The following is a 26,540-nucleotide window of genomic DNA, read 5'->3' as shown; positions in this document are numbered from 1 at the left end:
GCTTCAGAGTTGGCATTTTCCACTAGTGGTCGGATTCTTAACTCCTTTAGGAGTTCATTGAATGCAAAGATGGTTGAGGCCTTAATATACACGAAGAATTGGTTGCATAGCAGCAATGAACCTATAGTGCTTCGTCAATATTTGGATGAGGTAGAAGCGTTGGATGGTTAGGAGAAAGCTGTAGAAGGTGACATTTATATTCTATTATCAATTTTGAAATTTTTATGCATATTGTTCTCTAGTTCCTTGTTATTATCATTAATAAGGACTAATAAATAATTTGATATTTACATATCATACAGAGGCCAAGTCATGTGCTACAAGGAACATTGATCCAATTTTTATAAAATGAGAGGTTAGTACTCTTGTACTTATTTTGATATTGTTGCTTACAAAAGTTTGAGTTGAGTGCCTGTTGCTAGATGCTACTTGATACTATGTTTTTGTCTTTTTGTTTATATATCGAATTTTAGAAAGATATGAATGTAATTTAACATTTAATATTTCTCGTTTAAATGTATATGTTAAATTGTTTTAAATATATTACTATGAGGTCGATAGATAAATCGTGGATTTAAATCGAATTGAACTGCAAATAATAGTTTGGTTTGGTTTGGTTTGAAAAATAAAATGGTTTGATTTGGTTTAAAAAAATTCCAAACCACATGAAATGATTTGAGTTGAAAATATGGCGTAAACCGCCCAAACCAAACCGTGTTCACCCCTATGATCAGAGGAAGAAAGACAAAAAAAATGACCAGAACAGAGAAAACGAAAGTCTAGGGACTAAAATGCAAATACCCAAAAGATGAACTGAGGGAGTAATCGATGATTTGATTGAGCCAAGTACCAATTGGAAACTAATATTGGTTGATGGAATGAGAAGAATGAAGAAATGAGATCAAAATGGAAGAAAATAAAGTTTGAGGACCAAAATGGATATTTTTGGAAGAACTACTACTATGCGACCGCATAGTAGTACTTCCATGCGGTCCCATGGAAGGTGACCAAAACTTCATCAAGCCAAAATTTTCTTCTATGCGGTCGCATAGAAAAATTCAGGGACCGATGCTGCAGTTTCCTATTTTCGTTGAAACTCTTTTGGAATTCAACTGGGACGCGATATAAAAACCTAGACTCATCAAATTTCGGGGGAGAACGCACTGGGAGGCAAGAAAACACATCTAGGAGAATATTTTGATTCGAAAGTATCGAAGGATTTCACAAAGATCATTGAGATTGCACGCGAATTCATAACCAGGTACTGGTTTATTTTCAAGAAAATATGTATTTTGTTATTTTCCCCATGTTAGGCTAAATATTTTTGTACTAGAAGATCAATGAACCATGTGATGTGATCTTTGGATTTCTAGTTTTGCAATTCGACATTAAAACACGTATTTGATTATTTGAATGATTTATATACATTAATTGACTTCCATAATTAAGTGCACGTAATTATGTGATGTATGGTGATTTATTTCTTGCATTCGATAGAAGGGAAATAAATTCGATAAGGTATAAATCATCGTAGGGTCCGATAGGGGATAGAGATATACCCCTATGCGTGTGTAAATCTTTAAGTGCTCATAAAACTACATGCTTTCTTATATATATGCATCCGTCATAGAGATATAGACTGATGGTATATGAGAATAGGTTCAATACTGCTTGAGAGAGAGTGTTGGATAGATTTAGGAGCATTATTATTCAATAATTCAATTGTGTTGTCATATTGTGAAACTTTGATTTAAGGTGATCACTGCATGAAAATTCATGATCCTAGTACGTTTAATTTTCATTGAATACAGTCAATTTATGTTCCAACCATCACGTTGCTTTCTAATTCATATAAAGAACATCGTTTTGCATATTTAATTCATTCAAGTACCACGTTTGTAAAACTAGGGTTTTCTATAATTAGGGTTTTTATCTAAATTAGGGTTTTCTTAGGTAGAAAAATTCACTTTGGATAAATAGGTTTCAGTTAAGGCTACGTTAGATAAAATTGAACTACTCAATCTCTGTGGAACAATATTCGAAATTCTAAATTTTACTTTATTACTTGTTACGAACCGTACACTTGCGGTATTTTAAATCAAAAGAATAATTTCGTGAACAATATTAGCATAAAATTATTAAATTTTACTAAATAATCAAATTAATTGAATAAATATCATAAAACAATTTCTAAAAATTTTAAACCAAACATATTTTCTAGTTTTTTGTTTTGAGAAATCGTTTTTCAAAATGACGAACCAAATATGTTTTACGTAATTCAAAAATAGTCTTTTAAAATAGAAAACTAAAAATAAATTGAAAATTGAAAACAGAAAACAAAGATGCAAACCAAAAGCATCCTTACTTCTCCGTGCCTTTTTTGAGGAGAAAATGATCCCTAGCTTACGCTTAGAATTCATCAAACGTTAAAAATACTGCAGCTCTTCTGGTACACACTCCGACGCAGCTACGCAGTGAAAGATGGAGTTTCTCCCCTAATAATTGATTTTGAGTTCTCTTGGGGATAAAGAAATTTAAGCTGTAAGTCTTTCAATTTTTTCTCCAATTATTCAATTCACTTGTTTTTGTCTACATTTTTGTAATGTCGTCAATTTTCCTGAAAAAACTGAACATCTCATTTCATAATCTTGAGTTAGATTTGGGTGATTTTTTAATTTTTTTTTTAAATTTTAACTGCAAAAACTTTTAAAATAAATAAATATTGTCCCCCTTCAAATGTACCATTTAATATTTCATATGAATTTAATTTGAGTGCCTAAAGAGGATAATGTTGGATAAATCTTAGTTTAAACTAGAGTATTTTTAGGCTTTATTTTTGTATCTTAGACTGTTACGGGGGTAAATTCGTTAATTCCACCGTATATTTTTGGCTGCTCTAAAGTGTGATCACTTCCAGGGGCGGAGCTACATAGAGGCGAGTGTAGGCATCCGCCTCACCTCATCTGGGATTTCTTACAACAATTGAAGGCAGTGCCTGCATTGGGATTTCTGGAGGATTGGATTTGCTGGAAACTTGAAGGTTGGATGCAGGCCCCAACTCGCCATTGTTGTACTCTTCAAAAGCTTGAACGCAGGCAGAATGGAAGGGGAGGGAAGGGAAGATAAGTTTTTACTTGGGCCAATTTTTAATGTTTTCTAAATTTCAACTTCTAAACCTTTTACGTTGGGCTTTTTATTTATTTTTAACTGAGGCCCATATCCACATCCATAGGCTTTTTGTATTGTGAAATGATTAAGCAGACAAACCAAATTCAGTTATAGTCACTGTGAAATATGGAGATTTAATTCACTAGACATTGTGAAAATATTTATCATTATACTTTAATATTGTTTCTCAATATTTGCTCAATTTAAAAGTTTACTGTTATTGTAGCTTCAATGTTAATATGTTTATAATTTTAAAAGTTTACTGTTATTGTACCTTCAATGTTAATATGTTTATAATTTTAAAAGTTTAAATGTTTACCATTATACTTTAATATTGCATATTGTAAATTTTTGGAGGTTTAGTATTTTATTACTTACAGATGATTCTTGCCGAAATTATGGTCCTGCATCATGAATTTCTAAAAATTGATGACTCCTCCGACTGCTTTGAATTGCACTGCCATCGGCGAAAGTGGGAACCACAGTGAGAAGAAGCAACAACAACCACGGGCATAGGGACTAAAAATCAGACTAAAAAAATCACTATAGTCGATATCTAAAATTGTGCCCGCACTGGATAAAAATTCTGGCTCCGCCCCTGATCACTTCTGTATTTGGAGAAAAGAAAGATGAATAAATTAAAATGTTAAAGGGCAAACTACATTATAAAGATGCATTTGAATTGAAGATTTTTTTTTTTACTTCTAATTTTGTGCTTTCAGAGATCCTGTTTTATTTGTAGAACATGTTTCTAAAAATTCTCTCTTGGTCATGACAACCCTTGGATGCAAGTAGTTAAGAATTTAAGCACCCAGCTGCCTGTTCACAGCATATTTTTGGGTCATAACCCACTGATCACAGTTGGGCATTTTTCAGCCCAAATGGAAGGTTCCAAATGTCGCCTCTCATGCTTTTGCTCTACACTAATTCCTTTTTGCTTTGCTCGGCCATTTTTTTTTTTTTTTTTTTGGGGGGGGGGGGGAGGGGGGGAGTTAGTCCGATTCCTTGAATACGAGAGAGAAATATATTTAATATAGAGAAAAACAATGTAAAATTAATTAAGATGGTAAAAGTTAATAATTAAATAGATTCCTAAATCCTTCAAATTCCCAAGTATCATTGGAAAAACATTACCTAATCCAACAATTGTACTCTTTGTAGAAACCACAAAGAGAACAAGAAAAACTATGTTGCTAGGCTCAATTTTTTTCCTCTAGAAACGCTTAGTGAAGTGCCCAAAAAGAGAGAAGGAAGACATGAATTCATAATGAATGTATGCTAAAAGCTTGACCTAAAATTGCTTCAATGTTTCGGACGCCCAAGTTAATTATTTCACCAAATTCCTTGCCATTTTAGACTCTGAAGATCTTTTGGCATCCCCTGCAAAAAAAAAAAATGGAAGTTTGATCACATTAGTCCCTTGATTTAGGTGAGATTCACTCCGCCTATTTTGAAAGTTGTAGCAAGTTGCTTCCTATATAGAAGAGGTCCATTCCGCTCGTGTTGAAAGTACTCTATTTCTTATTAAGGTGAGATTCATTCCGTCGTCAAGTAGTCTAAGGTGGAACGTCGCTTGGCTCTGAGCATGCAAGGGCTAAGCTCTTTCAGCCAATTTTGTAGCTACATCCTCCATATATTCAACGCAAGGTCCCTCAACTTTAGTTTAGTACATTTTGGCCCTCAAATTTCTTTTAATTTGGTCCTCAATAAATTACATCCAAGGTCCTTCAACTTTCAAATCTTTACATCTTGGTCCGCAACTGCATGTTTTGTGCAGCTTTAATCCATTTTCTCTTCTTTTGCTTTATTCTTCTTCAATTTAGTCTTTCACCTACAAAAGCCATAATTATAAAATCAAACACACCTACAAAAGCCATAATTATAAAATCAAACAGTCATGGAATAAGAATCAACATTGTTAGACAAATATGCCTCCAAATTGTATAATCAATTCGCAAATATGCCTCCAAACAGTACTACCAAAAATAATTAGGCTTATCCAATGCTTTTTCACTATGTGTGGGCATATCCATTTTCAATCATCCCGTAGACTCGAAAAAAGTTGTAAAGAAGGAAAAATTTTCAAATTGGTTTCAACCTGACATGAGTTGTCATTTCTTTCCTTTTCCACTCTTGAGATTCACATCTCTCAACTAAATACTTTCTTTCACTGGGTGTAAAGCTAGAGGTTGTTTTCAAGCTATTCTTTTCTTTTCTCGCTCTAGTTTGGTTGGACCTAATTTACAATGTCAATAATCTATCCATGTGGTGATTCTTCACTAGATGAGTGATTTGACATTTAAGTATATGCTAAATAATTCAAACCACTGGTTATGTAAGCCTAAAATTCGATTGTAGATACATAATTTTCTTGCAAAATAATATTAAGTTTTCTTTTTGACCCTTATAGCGAGCTTTAAGTCAATAACTTCTCTTTTTTTAGACGAAAAGGCACCAGCTTTCAAGATATCCCTACATACTTACTACTCGAGTCAAAAAGCCTACACACACACACACACATACTTGGGCTTCGATCCCTAACACATGGAAATTACCTACTTGTTAGCAAAAGACACTGCACACAAATATGATCACATGCATAGAATAAATGCATTTATCGATGATATCCTTCACTAGCTCGACCATCCCAAACTTATCTTCCAATATGGTTAATTGAAAGAGAAGAATGTAGGATTGATAGAAATTTATACCCCTTACAACCTAGTTCTACAAATTCAAAAAAATCTCTCCAATAATCAGTAATTTCTAAATCTAGACAATAATTGATTGTGACTATTGTGCTCAAAATAACTTAAAATCTCACATGGACCAACAATTTTTTTAACATATTTGGTTATATCTTATGAATTAATAACAATTTTAAACATCAAAACATCCTTAGCTGGCAATGCTATCTAACATGTCATACACAATCAATGCAAAGTAAGCAATCACTCCAAACTTGAATCACACCTTGTCATCAATGTGTAAAAGAACAAAATAAAAGATGAATGGTGTAACGACCTGGCCTCAATGCCCAAACTGTAATATCATGCGTACTATCCGCTTAGGATGGATATCTACCCACTTCCTCCTTCTCGGCTTTCTATTGCATCCCAAAACCTCTGCCCAATAAGAGACTTAAGTTAAATTCTGGTACTTCGAGTGCTACTAAAATCGTACCTTGAACATCAAATTGCACTTTCAAAAGCTTGAAATTAATTTAAATAGTATCATGAAAAATAAGAGTGAATGCATAACTTGAAAATCCAAATAAAAGAAAATAATAGAAGTATTAATAAAGTTCTTAATTAAATAAAAGCTTTGTAGGTCTCTTGTACCTGCCACTTTGCTACCCATCTTATGCTTTGATTGCCACGAACCATCAATTTCTTAAGAGGGGATAAAGAGGGTGTGATAAAATCTCAATATGCATATGAGTACATGGATTAATATTGTATGGAATTTAAGGAACTTCATATATACCTAGTGAGACATAAAAATCTATACCAAAAAATAGGTGGTATGAAATTTACATGTGTTAGCAAACGTTTTAAAGAGCTAAACTACATGTTAACTAATGATAGGACTAGCAAGTTTTAATAACGTGAAGCCTTAAAATCTACGTTGAACATAAACAGCCAGTCACTATACTTAGTACTTCCACCAACCATTACACATCAAGTGGAAATCGTCATCAACGCACGCATAATTAAGATTTTAATGCATAGGTTTTCAACCAATGAATGAGGAACATGTGTACTAGTGAATAAAATATGATAAGTTGACATATTCAGTTAGAAATGCACTAATCAAAAGTTAACACGTGTCCCCGACAGAAAGGACTCAATTGTACACGTAACATTATTAGAAATCAATAAATATAGATAATTGAAAACAAACAAAAAAATTTATGTAAATTTGAATATCCTCATTTCAAATAACTCTCTCTCCTTATACTCTGTGAATTTAGAAGGAGAAAATTATGGTTAAGTGAATAAAATTTGTTAATCTCATTTCAAGGTCAATATCTTAAAATTAAAATCAAGGGAAGAGATCCTATTTGAAAAAAGCTCCTTGTACACGCTTATTTGCACATGCCTGCAGCTCTATGGTCTGGTCTGTGCTGCAGGCCCTGTGCAAAATGAACTTGTGCAGGTAGCACAGCCGATCCTATTTTCCATCCATGTACCAATTTTTATTCCAAGATGCAATGCAAGACTGGACCAGGATGAGGTGCTTGCCATCCTTTGTGAGAGTGAATTTTCGAGCCAGAGTCCAAGCAAGAGCCAACGCTTATCTTGGATCTGAATTTCCCACCAATAACAAAACACTTGCACGAGTCAGAATTCAAACGTGGCCCAAATTCTCCAATAGAAAAACGGCAAACCCACGAATCCGCAGCTTGTCTGGTCTTTTTTCATTGTCCCTTGTGCGAGCAAAGATGAAATCGACCATTGACCCTGAGATTTAGAGCTCACTACCCCTTCTGTCTCTCAATTCATTTCGTTGACAAATATCCAAGAAACCTATATCCGTTCTTTCATCAATTATTCCGTAAGTCTCTCTCCCTCCCTCCCTCCCTCCCTTCGATTTGATTTTAAATGTGTATGTACGTATAGGGCACTCATAAAAATGGATAGTAATTATTCAGCTATTCCTAAATATCAGTACGTTGAATTACATGCGAAAGATGGATTGGGATCAAAAAGTACATCCTTGAGATTGTCTTCTCCTGATAATGAAAATGGGTATCTAAATCTACAAAATGCTTATGATTTAGACGTTGAAGATGGTGTTGATTTTGATGATTTACCCCTTATTTTTGGTAAAAGTGAATCTGGGTCTGGGATTTATGGTGCTATTTTTAATCTCACCACCTCTATAATTGGGGCAGGCATTATGGCCTTGCCTGCCACAATGAAGGTTTTGGGCTTGGTTTTAGGTGTAATTTTGATATTCTTGATGGGTATTTTGTCAGAGATAAGTGTTGAGTTGCTTGTTCGATTTTCAGTCCAATGTAATGCATTGTCGTATGGGGAGGTTGTTCAGGCTGCATTGGGGAGGACAGCTAGGATTTTATCGGAAATTTGCATAATTGTGAATAATGCTGGGGTATTGGTCGTGTATTTGATCATAATTGGGGATGTTATGTCCGGGTCAATCCGTCATGTCGGGGTTGCTGATCAATTGTTGGGTCATGGTGTGTGGGATCATAGGAAGCTAGTAATTCTGGTTGTGATGGTGCTTTTTCTTGCTCCACTCTGTTCTTTGGATAAGATTGATTCGTTGAGCATGACATCTGCTGCTTCTGTAGCACTTGCAGTGCTGTTTGTTTTTGTTGCATTTGTAATAGCCACTATTAAGCTTGTTGAAGGGAAAATTGAGGCTCCGAGGATGGCACCGGATTTTGGTTCCAAGCAGGCTATTTTGGATCTGCTAGTGGTGATTCCTATCATGTCAAATGCTTATGTTTGTCACTTTAATGTTCAACCTATTTATAATGAGCTTGAAGGACGGTCACCTCACAAAATGTACAGAGTGGGGAGGATGACAACTGTTATCTGTGTTTTGGTGTATGCTTCAACTGCCATAGCAGGCTATTTACTCTTTGGAAAGGATACTGAATCTGATGTGCTAACTAATTTTGATAAGGATCTTGGAATTCGTTTCAGCACTGCTTTAAACTACATTGTCCGCATTGGATATGTTTTCCATTTGGTTCTTGTGTTCCCTGTTATTCATTTCTCCTTAAGACAAACAGTGGATACCTTGCTCTTTGAAGGACTCAATCCCCTCTCAGAAAGCAAGAAAAGGTGTATGGTCCTAACTGTGGTGCTCTTAGGACTTATATATTTGGGCTCCACTATGATCCCCAACATTTGGACTGCATTTAAGTTTACTGGAGCGACCACAGCTGTTTCCTTGGGTTTCACATTTCCTTCTCTCATTGCATTGAGGCTAAGCAAAGAAGGGAACGGATTGAGCCACTGGGAGCGATTCTTGTCTTGGTTGATGTTGACATTAGCAATCATTGTTAGCCTCGTTGGAGTGATTGGCAATATATATAGCATACAAAGCCAGTCTAAATGACCCTCTGTACTTCTAGGATTTGTTGTACAAGGATAAAATTTTGTGGGATAATATCATAGCGAAGAATGTTTAGAATTTTCCTTCTTGTCTTTGTTTGCTATCATAAAATATTAGCACAAGTGATGCTATCTGTACCATATGTGCCAACTTGTAGTGATTCTTGTCAGCTAGATGGAGGAAAGAAAAAAGCCAGAGTCTGGGAATATTTTGGATTACGATATCCATATGAGCCTCCCACAGTTTACTTTGGCTTTCAGAGATTGGTTGTCTTGGAAGAGTGCTAATTGAAAAATTAGGCTCCACGAATTGTAAGTTGTTGTTTACTGATTCATGTACCAGTCACATAAATGGATGCATTATGTTCTCCGAATTTTTTGATTTCTAGTTTAAAACTAATTGAACAGTATTTTTTTTCCCTCCCTTCTAGATGTACAAACTCTATTATTTAATATAAAAATCATAGTGCTATTTATATGCATTTTTATGTGTATATTCTAGTTATGCAGGCATGTGTTGGGCTTGACCAATCCTACTATAGTCTATTATGTCATTTCCATTCATAATTCTGGTCCTGGTACAGTATAATTATTTTACTTTTTTAGTTCCCTTGAACATTTTTCCAAAGAGCTTAACGTAGAATTCAGCAATCAGCATAACGATGATATGGCTTTTATGTCAACTATGTGTGATTCTTGGTACGATATTCTTTTTCTCATTTTTCAGCATGAACAGATTGCTGCTGAGTTGGAAAAAGTTACTTCTGGTCTCGGTTTTCATGTTTTTCTGAATGTTCCAAAAATTAATATCTTTGTCCCTTATTTTTTTTGTACAGTTTTCATATAAATGTGTTCTATTGGCTTTGTTTGTGGGGAAATTTTTTTCCTAGGATATGATAACTGAAATTGCAGTAAGGCAGTTTTGTTTAATAGAATAGAATTCTACAACCTGCAAGTAACCTCTAGATTATGTACCATAGAACAAGCGATCCAGAGATGCTCAGGGAGGAGTTTAAATTGTCAGAATTTTCAAGGACTACTTTAAAATCCAAAAGTTCTAGGCTAAGTAGAACTTAGGAGTACATGGAATTCCATTTAGTAATGTTAGGAACATAGTTGATCACTGGGGAAGAAAAATTATACCGGTTAACTTCGGGGTACATTTTTTGCTGTGATTGTATTGTCCTGAAGAACGATAGTATTAGGTATATGGATTCTATTAAGCTTGAAGAGGGTACTATGCATAAAATTAGAACTGGTGAGATGAAATGGAGTGTTGCTAAAATGGAATGACAACTTGGGTAGTCGGGGTAAGTCTTGCATTGACCAAGCAAGCTCTAAATTGATGGATTAGAACAGGGCAGAGGTTGACCAAATTAACAAGGCTTCTTGTGCTTGCGAAGGAGCTAATTTCACTAAATATTCTTGTAGAAATAGTTGGGATCTATAGTGAGTAGAACAGGCGATTGCTTTTAAAAAAAAAAAAAAAAATAACGGCGAAATTGTTCGGAAACGAGACCGTCGAAAGGCACGACGATGCAGGACGGAGGGCATGCGTGGCATTGCAGTAAGTGCTCACGACTGGGACCGTTATCGCACTGCAAACTTCGGCGGCACGATTCGGCCAAAAAAACCCACAACACTCTCTGCTATTCTTGAAGATGTGGCTACTTTTGCTATTCTTTTTCTCAATTGCATTGCATGCGCGTCGTCTTCCCTATAGATTAAATGTGGCCTTTAATTTACCTAGCTAGTGTTTACTATTTCATGAGGATTATGTGGAAACTATATTTCAATGTTATCTATAATTCTAGCAAGAAAGTAGATTTTGTAGTTTGCTAATACAACAAATAGTTTGCAAAGTTGTTACCTTTTTGTTTGGGATTCTATATTGGTTTCGTAACATGATCGGCTCTACCTTCATTTTAGAATGTTCATGTTGAAACCAATTTTTTTTTTTTTTTTTTTTTTTTTTTTTTTTTTTTTTTTTTTTTTTTTTTTTTTTTTTTTTTTTTTTTTTTTTTTTTTTTTTTTTTTTTTTTTTTTTTTTTTTTTTTAAGGTCAACTGAATAACTTGTGTGAACTTTTTAGGCTATTCTAGGTCGAAGTGTATGTTCAATCTCTTTTCGAGAAATAAGTTGGCTGTTTTGAATCATTGATTCTTTCCATAAATATCGATGTTCAATCCATTTTGTTATCCTCAACAGCAATTTCTGCCTTCTATCAATTTTGATTAATGTTGGTCAATACCCGTGCAAGGAGAATAATCAAGTGATGATCTCTGTTTGACATTCTCTTCCGTTGATGGCTCGGCAATAGGCTTGGAAATTTTGACTGAAATCGAACCTCCCAAACCGAAATTCCACTTCCAGCTCCAAAAAAATAAAAAAATAAAAAATAAAAATAAAATTAGGAATTGAGAACCGATTGGAACCCAAGTTCGTTCTTCGTTTTTGAGCCAGAACTATGATTACTCGAATGGAATTGATTTTTTTATATAATTTTTTTATCTTTCACAATATATAGCTTGGGTAAAAAAAAAAAAAAAAAAAATCTAAAAACTCTAATTTGGGTCGTAATGTATAAGAACTCTAGAATCTAATGCTAAGAAATCAAGATTGTTTCCACTTTTTTGTCTCTCGCGTCACATTGGACTACTGCATTACAACGGTTAGTACGTGTTAATCTTTGTAATTTGGATTTTCTATGAATTAAAGAGTTCAAACAAGGGTTGTGTTGTAAATTGATGAATCGAAGCGTTTGTTCTTGTAAATTGATGAATCGAAGCGTTTGTTCTTTGCAATTTAGGCTTTTAATTCTCTAGCATTGTTATAAATCCAATTGATTTTTTCTTTTCCATTTTTATTTTTTTTATTATTATTTTTTAAATACATTGCAATTGAACTTGATATATTCATAGTTTGGGCTTTAGTGTAGCTTTTTGCTTATCTTGGGCTCATGGTTATCTTGTGAATTGTAATTTTTTATTTTTTACTCCAATAAAGCAAGTTCAATATGTTGACTACAATTTTTTTTATTTTTTTTTATGCTTAGTAATTATGTATCTGATTAGTTTATTTTTTTTTTTTTTTTTTTTTTTTTTTTTTTTTTTTTTTTTTTTTTTTTTTTTTTTTTTTTTTTTTTTTTTTTTTTTTATGTCAGTTCATTTTTAGAGTAGAAAATTTTAAGTATTCTCCATAATAAAATTATAGGTTCTAGCATGCGCAGTCATGGACTCATGGATCAAATAAGATTTTACAAAAATAAAAAAATAAAAAAATTCATTTGTTCTCAAAATATAAGTTAATTTTTTATGCATTAATTTTTTCCTCTTTTATTGGTTTTTAGTCTAAGTCATGTAGCTGAATTTTTGAGCTTGATTTTCTTAAATGCACAAATATTGTCGAGTTGTATATAGATTATGAGTATAATCGAACCCAAATTGAAATTGACGGTTTAAGTTTGGCTTTGGTTCCAATAATTACAAGGATCAAAATGATTTCATTTACAAGATACTCGAATCGAAGTATAATGGGTGATTTTGGGTATTGAAATAGTTGGAATTTTCACCCAACGTCCAAACCTAACTAGGAGGCTCAAAATAGGCTTTCAATAATCACAATATCTTTATTGAAAAATTTACAAGAAAACCACTATATATGTTGTAGTTTGTTAACTTTTCTTAGTTTTCGAAGACCTAACATGTTTTTCCTTTAACATGAGAAATAATTTCAAACGCATGTGTAATTGTATCGTGTATAAAAATTTGAACTTACGTGTAAAATATTTTATTGTGAGAATGTGTGGATGAAAATGAGTTTGAAAAAAAAAAAAAAGTTTCAAACTGGGGGCTAAATATATCTTTCCCACTACCCGGAGTTTCAATACTCTCGAGCGAAGCATTGCTTGGTCAATTTTCATTGTAATAAATTAATCATTGTGAAGTGATAAAGCTTTGAACTACGGGTTAGTTTCATTATGATTTATGCTATTGCACTTTGCATTTAATATCACTTTGGCTGGTGAATTTAATTTCTTTCAAACTATTTTTTTGCCTCTATTTTCTTTTATAGGGGAATTTTACATACGGAATGGATTTGAATCATTATTTTTTAACTCTTTCTTTATCCGATAGATGATTCCAAAAAACAAAAAATAAACAAGTTGAGAAATTATAATAGTAAACCACGATCGTGTCTATGGAATCAATGGTTTATACATTCCTCTTAGTATATATATATATATTGGCTATCTTTTTTTGAGAACCGCCTAAAATTCCAACTAAAAAAGTGAAATGATTTTGCATTATGTTAATTGAAATAATGAGCATCCCAAAACATTAAAAAAAAAAAAAAAAAAGGAAGTATTGTTGCACATACAGGGAAACTTTCACAGAATTCATACAAGGGAACAGTTGGCACAATTTCATTAGCAGTTGGCAAGAAAAAAGAAAACATTTGCAAATCAGGTGCTGCATTGTAGAAATTCAGTGAAGAATTTCCCTCTACTTGGGGAATTTTCCTTAGAAAAAATTAAAAATCCTATATGGACTAATGATATAACAATTTGGCACATGTACACGATAACGAACGGGCTAAAAGCTAACGTAGTGGTATGACTGAAGTATTTTGAAAAGTTGAGTGGTCAAAGTGACACAAAGTATAAAGTTGGTAGTGATTATTAAAATTAACTCAATAATCACCCATAAGCCGTGGCTTTTAGCCACGATTTGGGACTGAGGATGCAGAAAAGATTTAAAAAGAATCTACTTTACTTGGTTAATACAAAAGGCAAACAATTTACTTGATTTAAATTTGTGTTAGGTTTTCCCTTCCATCATGACTAACTAATTTTCAATTGTTCAATGATGCAACTTATATCTCAGCATAGTTGAATAATTAATAGCGTTGAAATGTATTATAATATAATTATTAGCCCCTAAACGGCTTCTATAACACTACTTCATAATTAGCGATTAGCTTGAATAGATATTCTTGACATTTCAGCACGTCACTTCTTCTTAGTAAATGTGTATACAAATGGTACCTCAAAACATTACACATCAACTTCTTCCTATTTGTTAAGAAAATGTAACGTGTCGAAGTGTAAAAAAGATATCAATCATGCTATGGGTACATTGTGGTATCCAATGGGGTGTCCAAAATGGACACCAATGCCGAGGGTGTCCAAATGTTCACCCTTAATGGACACCCTTTTGAACACCTCAGTGTACCATAAGCATTATTCAAAAGATATTAGGACGACAGTCCATTAATAGCTCCATAAGTACGTGGCATTTTTCTCGATTCCACCATTTTTCTTATTCCGAGTGCAGTATTAGCATCACTTTCGATAATTAAAAATCATCGATAGCGATCAGATAATGTTAATGAATCACAATTAATTGTTCAAAAAATTGTTTAACATCCAAACGTCCATGCAACGTCATAGTTTACATATGGAAGCGAAATTGCCTAGTTTTGTTTATGGATGCGCATGCCGATATCAAAGGGGTGACGAAAGCAGCAGAAGCATGTTTAAATGGGAGCAGAGCTACTTTTACTTATTTACTTGGAAGGCCAATGGTATTGATTCCTTTCTATGTGAAGGAAACTATTCAAATACAATGATGCCATGTTTGACAATGGCACTAATTAAGTAAAAAAGAGTTAAAATATTGTTTATTATTCTTAGAATAGACTGTCATCATATTTTGAATCCATGAAATATGTCTAAATTAAAATATGTAATGTCCTCTGAACAATGATCGACAAATTCCTTTCACCTAGTTAGGATTTTTCCCTCATATTCTCATTATTCTGCTGCTCAATAGGGATTAAGAGCAAACATGGATACGTAGAAGAAAATTGTTTCAAATCCAGTTCGATATTTTTTTGTCCTAGACATGTAAATTAGTCTGTTTTGGTCAATGACATGTGGCAACCTTTGATTGAATGCCTTCTAATTCATTCTATCATCTTGTTTACGTTTCTTTGACCAACATAATCCTTACGTTTTCGCTCAAGTATATTGGATAGCATCATGTATCTAAGGTTTCTCCCTTCTAAGTGCTTTCTAGCTCATTTTGGTTTCACGTGTACATTTAGCTTCTTCAGAGCGATTGCTCAGATGAATATTTCATTTATAAATAGGGAGTCGAAATGAATTGGTTAGCCTCGATTGACTTGGCTATTGCTAGACCTAGATCAGGTCCACAATGGGCTAGACACAAGCTTGTTTAATAATTCAAAATTTTGACCAGTAAACAAGCCTAAGCATGGGCAGTGATAGGGGATGAATTCCAAGACGAAGAAAGATAAAGATTGAAATACTCCTCTTAACAAGATTAACTTTTAAAACAGAATATTAATTTTTGTTACTTTATCAAAGCCTACTAAACTCAACGAGCAATTTGATTCAACTAAATCTCAAATAAGCACATGAATAATAAGATTGGTGTAGTGATTGAAACACCTTCCCCGCCTCTCTGGGCAATTTCGCTTGCTAGTCCTGCTAGTATCTCTGCCTGAGATTGAGTTGAGATCCCCGTCACATCGTTTATAGTCCTATTTCATTTTTCATTTTTATTTTTTATCAAATTTTTTGTTTTCAAATGTACATGGATGCTAGATTGGCTTGAATGATATGATAATAAGCCTTTGTCCGATAATTTCTTTTTTCTCCTTTCTCAATTTGTATAATAGAAACAGTTTTTTTTATTTATTTTTATTTTTTATTTTTATTATTATTTGGGCTGTCTCTAGGTAGAGAATTAAGCCACAATAAAAAAGAATATTTTATAGGAGATCAAAAATTGTGCAAAAAATGTAGAAGAGAAATAATATTTCTAGCCAAAAATGTGATTCTTAAAAAATTAGCCCCCGTTTGTTTCTCATTTTTGGAAGAATGAGAATGAAAAATATAGTCGTTATGGGTCCCACACTAAAGAAAGAAATTCAAATTTAATGGTTTGATGTGATGGATAACGGTCATATTTTTCATTTTAATGAGGAAAATATCAGAACCAAACAAGAGCAATATTAGAATTTAGCAAGAAAAAAAATAGTGGATCAAATGAAGAGAAAGACAGCTTAACAACTCTTTTGTTTGACTTTTAGGGAAAATTACATGAGAAATTGTAACTATTTGTCGAATTTGATTTTCATTGTTAAAACGAGGAATCAAAGAACCGGCCAATTTGTTTGAAACCCACCCACCGTCGTTTACCACCCCTTTTACAACAACCGATGATGAGAATATTAACCAACATTTCAAAACTTAACTACTTCTTTGAAAGCGGTAACCTTTTAAAATGGTACCTTAAGTCTTAATACACCAGTCGCTCTTTTTAATTTTATTTACAATTATAATGCAGTTTAAATTAAACCACAATAAAAAAGAACGTTTCGCAGTATATGGAAAATTGTGCAAAAAATGTAGAAGAGAAACAAATATTTCGAGCCAAAATTTTGATTCTTTTTTAGGGAAAAAAAGTGGATCAAGAAGTGAAAGACAACTTAAAAGGTAAATTATTTTACTCTTAGGAAAATTACATGAAAATCTGTAACAATTTGTCAAATACCACTTTGTTCAAATTTTTTAAATTTAGAAAATACTGTATCAAAAATGAGAAATTAAAGAAACGACTAATTTGTTCCAAACCAACCCACCATCTTTTACCATCCCCATCTATTCTTTTCACCATCCCTTCTACAACCACTGTCGTCTTCTTTGTTTTCCTCCACAGCAAGTTGTGACTTCTTCTATCGATCATGTTTAATGATGGTGAATGTCACTTGAAAAGAGAATAATGAAGTGACGATGTTTCCATCGGCGGGTTACATTCTCTTTTGTTGATGGTGCAAAATGTGTTTAACATACTCTACCACAAATGGTGGTGGCGACGGTGGGAACATGTGGCGAAGCATGTGTAATGTAACGCTTTGTGTTTACAAAATTTACCAAGAAAATGTCGCAATCAACGGGTATATAAAGATTAAAATGTTCAAATTGGAATAAGTCTCCAATAAGAATGTCACTTCAAGCACAATAAATGCATAATGAAGAGTTATGATCTTTTGATAGGGTGTGATAGATATCGGTAGATCATGTCTCAATTAGAAATAATGCAATCTAATGGAACGAATGAATTTGTGCCAAAAGATGTAGTCAGTCATTCCTAAAAGACTTATTGAATGTATAAAACAAATCTAGTTCATTCAATTTTCTTCGTTCTAAATCGCTCAATTAACTTGATTTTTAATTCCCTCCTACTCCAAATAATGTCAAAATAAATTTCAACTTAAATTAAAGTTTAGTGTTCGTCTTTGTAGTATTTAATATCATTAGGTCTAGAAGAATACATTAAAGTTTTTTGTTCATTCGAAGAAACTAATATTGTGTTATATTAACGTTGGAAGAAGCGTTGTATCTTGGGAGATATACATCCATTTGATCATGTTAGTACTAGTGCAGGGGCAAAATTTATCATAAGAAAATTTGCAATCACATATCTTGCTTCATTTTATTTCCTTCGAATTTATGCATTTTCAGCAATCTAGTCATTATTTGCTCATTCTTATGCACGTATCATGATTTCGATAAGTCGTAACTCTATCCGATAAATTGTATGTTTATAGAATATAAATCCTACACATATTTTTAGTTAAAGAATATAATTTATGCACATATCATTTACCAACAATAAATAATTAAAAAAAACATTTTGAAAAAAGTTTTAAGTGTATTGAGAGTTAGCCTCGTTTTTAGTGTTATTTGTGAAATGTTCCCATACTTTAATATTTTAATTTTTCAGTAATTTTTCAAACTTGGCCATGGGTCATCGGGCTTAACAATTAAGTCTGACATGACTCGTTTATTATGGTAGATCAACTCGTAACTGATTTCAAATTGAACAAGTGTGTTTTAATCCAGTCTTTTAGGGGTTAAGTTGTACATACTTGGGCGATCGGCACCCCATTTTGACACCACTAACTTAACATCTAAGGGAAAATGCCATGTTCCATACAACAAAAACAAAAGGAGATGCGGCGTAGCCTCTTAGTGTGTGATTCATGGATTTCTTTTCCAAGCCTTGATTGAGGGCAAGTTTTATTAGTTCTTTCTCATATGTTTTGATTCACATTTAGCTGATTTTTGGCCTTAGAGTCCCCACATCCCTTTTCTTATGTTAGTCGCTCTCAAGTTTCAACTACCATCCCACTAAAGTCAAGTCACAATAAGCAAAAAAATGAAAGTCAATTTATCTCTTTAACTACTTTATATATGCATATACATGTACAAACGTCCTCATTTCATTTCACACACAACATATAGGCCATGGACTGGTTTTCTTGGCTCTCAAAAACAGGGCTAGAGCCCTCCCTTGTTTATGAGTATGGATTAGCTTTTTCTCACAACGAGCTCGAAGAAGAAGATATAGCTTACTTCAATCATGAGTTCCTTCAAAGCATGGGAATTTCGATAGCCAAACATAGGCTAGAAATTCTCAAGCTTGCTAGAAGAGAAAAAAGTAACATACCACATTCCATGTCAATGCTTTTTATAGCTATCAAGAGGACAAGGAAGTGTTTTTCTAAGTATTTTCGCGCATGGAACCGAAATGAGGACTCTTCTCTCGTGCTCGTGCCAAGGTGTAGCGATAACGCAGGATGGAAGAACGCTATGGTCAAGAGGAACAAGAGATTGATGGCAACTAAACAAAGTAGAGGAACACCACTTTTTCTCACAAACGGTAGTCCTATGTTGATGCATAGTTCGCGTATTAATAGCTTTTTGAACCCCATAAATATGACGGTGCATGATCTTCGCAACGATGATAAGAAAATGCTTCATCAAGATCATGAAGAATATTGGTCATCTGCTGTTGAAGAGATGAGGTGGGATACAATGTTTCACAGCTTGAAACCAACTTAATTTCTTGGATCATTGTGTCAATTTGAATGGTGAGAGATGGTTTTTTTAGTTAGGCACTTTCACCATATGCTTTGGCTTTGGCTGTTTTAGAGATTGATTCCTTTTTCCTTTTTCATAGAGCATGTTTGACTTAACTTTTATGCTACAAACGAAGTCTGTGTTTCGACTGTAAGAAGTGTCAATTGATAGAAATTCAAAATTTAGTCAATTTTGAGCAAAAAAAAGTCACTTCCTTGCATTCGTGTACAAACTAGTGCAAACGAAGTACCACGAATATCTCGATAAGTAAATCCGTTTTCATCAACCAGCGGTGCGAGGAGAAGTTTGTTTGGTGTAGAAAGAAGCAAGCCACATGCTGTTAGTGGTGGGTGATGAGTGATGAGTGATGGGTGGGTCATCCCACTTCATAACAATTAGGGTCTTTATAGCAATAATGAATAACGATACTCTGTCCCCTTTAAAGATTCCTCTTGTACACTTCGTGATTCTTACTCAAAATTTAGGGACATTTGATTTGCTTTTTCAATTTTCAATTTTGTAAAGCACTCAAAAATTGTTTGATTTGATATTTTTTTTTAAATGTGTTTTTAAAATAAGATTATAACATAAAATTCGTAACACATTTTTGACATTTGAAATAAAGTCGTTCAATTCCTTCTTTCAATGGCAAAGTAAAATATAAAACTCACCCAAAGGCAAAAAAATTCGTCATGTCACTGGTATTTAACATAAATTAAGCACCAATGTTTAATATATATACACCCTACCTCCTTTCACTGCCACCACACTCTCCCTCTCCCTTTCCCTTCTCCTTCTCCTTCCACTCCACCACCACCACCATCACCCCACCCACCGTATCTCTTGTCCAACCCTCTGTCCACGTCGTCCATACCACCACGGTCAATGTAGAGCCCAAACTTTGATCCCTACGAACTCAAAATTTCAAAACTAAAATAGTAGAACTTAATTTCAGAGCTCAAATTAGAGACTACAAAGATGTACATAACCACAATACCAAAAAGGTGGTGACGTGGCATGAAATTGTATTGTTCTATTCTAGGTCGACATCATCTTTTTTTATTTTTTATTTTTATGTTTTATTTTTTACCAAGTCAATGTATTTTATTTTTGTTGTGGGAATAAATAGTGTAAAATTCTTCGGCTTTAAATTGCATCTATTACCTGATAATATTTTAACATAAAATTGTTCTATTTTACCGAATAATCAAATTTACTGAATAAATGTCATCTAACAATTTCAAAAAATTCTAAATCAATCGTAATTTTCAGTTTTCTATCTTAATAAACAAATTTTCATAATGAGAAATCAAATGCGATTTCTGCAGTATCTGACAATCAAAACAAAAAATTGAAAATGAATTCAAACACATCCTTTGTTACTTTTTGTAATTAATTAAAGTAACACATTATCTTAGTATTCAACTAAAGAGACAAAACTTAATTATTAAAAGCAATGAGTTGTTAGTTAAAATAATTCAATAATGGGTATATCTGAGTGGAGCATGTGTTGCTGAAAATTCAAGTCCTGTTTATGAGAGTGCATGCTGATCTTTTCACGCTTTTGGGAAAAGTTTAATGATAAAATGTAAGGCAGTTATTTGCACACTATTTAGTAAGTTAAATAAAATTGCTTAACTCACAACCATCGTGTAATGGATCTTCCATGTAATTGTGTATGGCATGTCAATTTACCACAATCATACGTCATTAAAGTATTAAAATAAAACAAACTTTTTGATAATTTATCTAAAACATTGTCATAACCCTCGTTTTACCATTTTTGTTTCTTTGCCACGTACGTGGTTGAGCATCGATTGTGGTATGATTGTGAACTAAGCAAATTTTGTTAGTGTGGTCGATGATAGATGATTAAATGTGCCAGACTAATGTGACAGATTGATGAAATTTGAAAACATTTTGAAGATAATTAATTCAACTGTATGAGTTGCCACATACGATGACTATTGCAGTCATTGATTGTGAATAGTGTTGGAAAATAATCAGTTGCAGTAATGTGCAGAACAGTAAAATGTATAAATAAGATTTATCGTTTGATCGAATCTCGTGATAGCACGATGTCCTAAAGTGAAATTGCCCGTCAATAACTGTTGCGACCTCTGTGGACAATCATTCATAAGATACAATGATCATAAACCATTTGTACAGTAACCACGAATGGTTTCTCAGAACCCTCAAGTGTACTTCAGGATATATGTAAAAAATAAAAAATAAAAAAAAATAATAATTCTAAATATGAGAAATAAGATTTCGTTTCAGATGATTTTCTATTTTCTTTTATGTGTGTTTTTTTGCCAAAACGAGATATATGAGTCTATAGACAAATTGGATGTAACTGCATTTTCTATGATCCAGAAAAACATGCAAAATTTAATGACTTTGCGGGTTCTTAAAAAACGATCACAATTTAGATGAAGTGCCCAAGAGGCTGGGGCTCCAGTCAAATACTTTTTTATAATTGTGTGGGGAATGACCCTAACTCCTGACGTTCTACACAAATGTCATATTTTCCACCACTTGGACACTTCATCTAAATTGATTACTCTTTCACATTTTATATTTATAGTATAAATATCTAACAAATAGTGTTATTCATTTAAAAAAACTTGCCATCAACACAGTTGCATCGAGTATTGCATTTTCTATCCGAAACTAATTAGTAAATTAGGCCAACAATTCATTGAAAAAGTTTTAGAAGGTTAGATTAATGTTTATTTCTTTGCAAGTAACCTTTTTTCCTAGCTAGTACGATGGTAGAGACTTCCATGAAAAAGAATCCCTTAGGCTTCACTCCTACAAACTAAAAAGTGCGATTGCACTTTGGCCAATTGGCCTGTTTGTGAAGGGAACATCAATTTTAATGACCACTTTACCTTTTGTCACTATCAAGTTCAACTTCCTGCTGGACTAATAAAATCCCGATTCGTCTAGCAAATATCGTCAACCACCTTTTATCGTTCTTCTCCTCGATCTTCCTCTTTCCTTTCTTCTTCTTCTTCTACTTCCATATTCGATTCTAAATTTGGGAGCGATTTTTTTTTTCAAGAAACGAAAGCCATGGACTGGTTTTCTTGGCTATCAAACACTGGCCTTGAGCCTTATCTCGTTCGTCACTACGCTTTTACTTTTCTTCACAATGAACTTCAACAAGATGATATAGCTTATTTTAGCCATGAATTGCTACAAAGCATGGGAATTACTGTGGCTAAACATCGGCTCGAAATTCTCAAGCTTGCTATGAAAGAAAAAGTCAGAATACACCCAATGTTATGGTTCATTTTCGCCATTAAGCATACAAAGACATTTCTTGCTAAGCATATTCAGGGTATGGTCCTTCATGAAAATTCAGCTCTTGTACCGAAAAGGAATTACAGTTTGAGATGGAAGATTGCCATGTTGCAGAGGAACAAGAAGTTGAAAGCTACAAAGCCAGAAAGGCAAATGCTGCTAACAAATGGAGATTATGCTGCGGAGTCTGGCCGAAAAATGTTGATGCTCACAAATCGGAGTATCATAGTCGATTCTAAAAGCACCCGCTCGGATCAAAATTTGAACAGAATCGATAAAAATTCGCGTATCAGAAAACGCGCATTGGATTATGGAAAAGTGGACAGTGACAATGGTGAGATTTGGTCGAGTAGTGTCAAAGAAATCATGTGGGATACAATGTTTCAGAATTTGAAGCCAACGTGATAATTAAACAGAATTTCTTTTGTAATGGTAGTAGAAAATCGATTTTTTTGGCCATGTTCTTTAATCAGAATTTCAGCTGTGGGATGTGTATTTAATCCTTATCAGTGCAGTTTCGACTGTTGTAAGCTTCTGTTCTGTTTTCTTTTCAACCCATAAATTACAAGGATACAATATAGGAATATCCATCCTTCAAGCAAAGGCATACAAGAGACAGAGGGACAAAGAGAGCCAAATCAAGAATATAGAATCTGAATTTTGATTGCAAGGGACATGCCGATGCGATTGTAAGGCTAGTGTCTGTTGACCGAAGAATTTCACACGAGTATGAATCGTGACAAGTAATAAAATGGATTTTCAAGTTTGAATATCATTCCCAAAGATACTAAGCTCCCGTTTGGCCCCCATTAGTTTTCATTCTATTACATTTCATCTTTTACTCTCCTATTTTCAACCACACAATCTTCCATAAAATAATATTATACGTAGATCAAAAGTTTTATTTCTTTTTCAACCACCTATTTTTCAAAAAAACACTATTCTACCCATTTTCATCTCCACAAAATGGGGGCCAAATGGGGGCTAAGTATTTATTGTCAATTTTTATGCTAATCTAGCTTCAATCTAAATTAATATGGTGACTAATTTATCAAATCAAGATTTAAAATTTCAACTAAATTATACTAAGCTAATCTAAACTAATCTAACTAATCCAATTTCTAGAGAGCCTCTGAAATTAAGTAATTAGGAATTTCAATTTCACTTAAACTATATAATATTCAATCAGTCGAATATCATTCAAGAGCTTTTCATAGGTATATAATAACAATCGAATTAAACAATTTAGCTTGTAATCTCTCGAGCAAAACTAACCATTTTCATATGCCTAAGTTTATTATATCTCTATGTAAATTCATATGAATGTAAAAGCATTCAATTGAAGGAATTCTATCCGTTTAGTCAGGACCACTCAATTCTGGAGAAATTTGCAACAAAGCACCCAAGATGCAAGATGACTCAGTTGATTTGATCAACTATGATTTTTATGATCATGAAATATAAGGCATATAGAGCCATAGCAGAGGCACAACCATGTGCATAAAAGAGAAGTCTCTAATGCAGAGTAAAAGAGCCCGTAGACCCCTTTGATCGTGACATAACTATCGTACAATTATGGTAAACAAGATAAATCCTAGAGAATCGCGTAGAGGTTCTTGCCCGTACTTGACAATAGGAGAGTTACATGGTAAAATATTGTAGGTACCATCGCTCTAACAACTATGATACCATTGAATGTAGAGTCTAAAGGTGACAATGGAAGATATCATTGTGAAGAAGACAAGGTAGCCATGCACAGGGGTCGTTATGCTTTACCATCAATGAGAACGTACCATACAACCTCAGAACCAACAACCTCTGTGAATCCACCCCTTCAAGAGATCTCCAGTGTCAAAATCCAAGCGGTTTAGGAGTGCGTGTGGTTGGAGGTGTTGGAAGCAGAAGCAGAATTACTCAAAAATTTAAAAACTTACTTTAATTCAGTAAATAAGATTATCTAGATGTTCATGTGTATATTATGTCAAGAATAAATTATTCGAATTTTTATTTAAATTCGATGGTTAATTCTTAAATTACTTTTGAATCATGAACTTTCAATTTTTTGTAATATGAGTTTCTAGCTTTTAATTACAAGAATTTGATGCTTCAAACCTCCAAATCTCCTATATTATTTTGTAAAGTCAAGATTACACCGATGGATAGACACCATCTGTTCAATTAAATCAAGAAACTAATTCTTACACTGAACATATGAATAAAAGTAAGGAAATAATTATTTTCTCTCTTTTCTCTCTTCAAATTTGTATGCAATGGAATTATGTATTATAATTGCTGAATGATTTCTAGGTTCTATCTAATATCTATTTATAGAAATACGATAGTTTCAATTCTCGTACAATAATAATTTCACATTCAAATAGGAGTTTTAATTAAAGTTTACATCCAATTAGTTTACATTTAATTACATGTGTAGTTTTAGAACTTTAATTAAAATTATAAATAAATTTACAACTTTCATAGTAATTATAATTGAGTACAAAAAGTCCAAAACTATTATAATTACTGTAATTAAGTCTCAATACTTTATAGAGCTGTCACGGGAACCTGATCGAAAGTATATTATCCGATCTCTAACAATTAGAGCATATTGAGTCGACCCTAAACAATCCAATTTAATTATTATACTTTTTTTTTAACTAAAGATAAAAGACTGAACTCTTGGAATATATAAGATCAAAAGCTAATAAATCTATAATTATTTCCTCTAACTTGCCATATATGTATTTTATTCCCATCCGAGATCCAATAATTAGGTACGAGTATAAATAATCGTTTTGTCCTTCTAATTATTCTCATTAACTTAAGTATAATTTTTTCTTCAACTGTCCTGTGAACTATTAGCAGATGTCGAAGTTTAGTCATCTCTAAACACTAGACTCAGATTTAACCGTTAAAAAAAGTTTATTTAAGTAATCACTCTACCAATTTTTTAGGGTGACGGTTTCTGACACAAATTCATATTCTCTACTTCGTTTATTTTCAAGTTTCCTACTTTTTGACATATTTGACCAATCAAATTGATATTATCCATTGATGAATCAAAGAACTATTAAAATCACAAAAAGATATACATAATTGTCAAGAGATTTAGATAAAATACATATCGATCAAATATTATTTAATTCTCCGCATGGTCATGCTATAGAAGTAAACTTGACACTTGTTCGTTCAATACACTTCAACCATACTTATGTCATCTTTAACTATTTATGTGATAAGGACAAATAATAAAACTAAATAGTGAATCGATCAACACTATAACCTTGAGGTACAAGATACCGACACTTGTAATTGGTTGTGAACAAGTTATTTATGATTAAAATACAAATTATGTCACTCTATATTTATCAATGTAAGTACCCAATTTATATTATCACAAGTGATCATATGCACTTTAATTCGCATGCTCAGTAATAAATAAATGCAACAAATAAATAAAATAATAATTTATAAATTACTATTTTATAATAACAAAATACTATATGGGTACACGACCCAACAAATTGATCCATGCAATTGCCCCCAATAGATTATTTATGCTGATTTTTGAGGCAAAATACCTTTTGGAAGAGGTGAAAATTCCTGCACCCTAAGCCCATTTATTTTTTAAGGTAAAAAAATAAAGTTGTGATTTTTTCCCCCTTGTATCAATCCAATAGGAAATTTCTTTTTGCTCCCCTGGCTCCATCCCTGATCTAAAAAAGAAAAGGGTTTTATGGATTTAATTGTGAGCTTTCCTAATTCTTGATTTACTGAGTTCTTGTTTGATAAAGTTTTTGATAAAAGTTTCAACAGAGTGCAATAAAAGTTGAAAGAATATATAATTGAAAAGTTGATAAAAGTTATGGACCTAAAAAAAAGTGAGGTAAAATTATAATTTGATCAGTTAAAATTTTTAATAGAGAATTAGCAAAATTTTATCAAAGAAGCACAATTTCATCTTGAAATAGAACAAAAATAATTGAGACCTATTCCTCGCATATCCTTTAAAAGACTAGA

The 26,540-nt window shown here is 33.0% G+C and overlaps 3 protein-coding genes across 3 annotated transcripts; all 3 read left to right on the top strand.

The window, feature by feature from the left end:
- Positions 1 to 7,155: 7,155 nt before the first annotated feature.
- Positions 7,156 to 9,657, top strand: LOC111372312 (amino acid transporter AVT6E). Its single transcript, XM_022994584.1, has one exon. It carries the CDS (start codon positions 7,804 to 7,806, stop codon positions 9,259 to 9,261), a length of 1,458 nt encoding a protein of 485 aa, XP_022850352.1. The 5' UTR covers positions 7,156 to 7,803; the 3' UTR covers positions 9,262 to 9,657.
- An 8,932-nt stretch (positions 9,658 to 18,589) lies between these two features.
- LOC111371900 lies at positions 18,590 to 19,401 on the top strand. Its single transcript, XM_022994053.1, has one exon. The coding sequence runs from the start codon at positions 18,597 to 18,599 to the stop codon at positions 19,191 to 19,193; it is 597 nt and encodes a 198-aa protein (XP_022849821.1). The 5' UTR covers positions 18,590 to 18,596; the 3' UTR covers positions 19,194 to 19,401.
- A 2,888-nt stretch (positions 19,402 to 22,289) lies between these two features.
- LOC111372002 lies at positions 22,290 to 23,184 on the top strand. Its single transcript, XM_022994142.1, has 2 exons — positions 22,290 to 22,921; positions 23,031 to 23,184. Exons 1-2 carry the CDS (start codon positions 22,290 to 22,292, stop codon positions 23,182 to 23,184), a joined length of 786 nt encoding a protein of 261 aa, XP_022849910.1.
- Positions 23,185 to 26,540: the final 3,356 nt, after the last annotated feature.

The sequence above is a fragment of the Olea europaea genome, chromosome 23 (genome assembly GCF_002742605.1).
Source record: "Olea europaea var. sylvestris chromosome 23, O_europaea_v1, whole genome shotgun sequence".
Lineage (NCBI taxonomy): Eukaryota > Viridiplantae > Streptophyta > Magnoliopsida > Lamiales > Oleaceae > Olea > Olea europaea.
This window is presented reverse-complemented; position numbering and strand designations above follow the sequence as displayed.

What these genes read in the sequence shown, in the direction of transcription:
- LOC111371900 (XM_022994053.1), top strand. Translation starts at nt 18,597, where the DNA reads ATGGACTGGTTTTCTTGGCTCTCAAAAACAGGGCTAGAGCCCTCCCTT.
- LOC111372002 (XM_022994142.1), top strand. Translation starts at nt 22,290, where the DNA reads ATGGACTGGTTTTCTTGGCTATCAAACACTGGCCTTGAGCCTTATCTC. An exon ending in TTTCAGAATTTGAAGCCAAC is followed by an intron (nt 22,922 to 23,030) that starts GTGATAATTAAA and finishes AATCCTTATCAG; the next exon opens with TGCAGTTTCGACTGTTGTAA.
- LOC111372312 (XM_022994584.1), top strand. Translation starts at nt 7,804, where the DNA reads ATGGATAGTAATTATTCAGCTATTCCTAAATATCAGTACGTTGAATTA.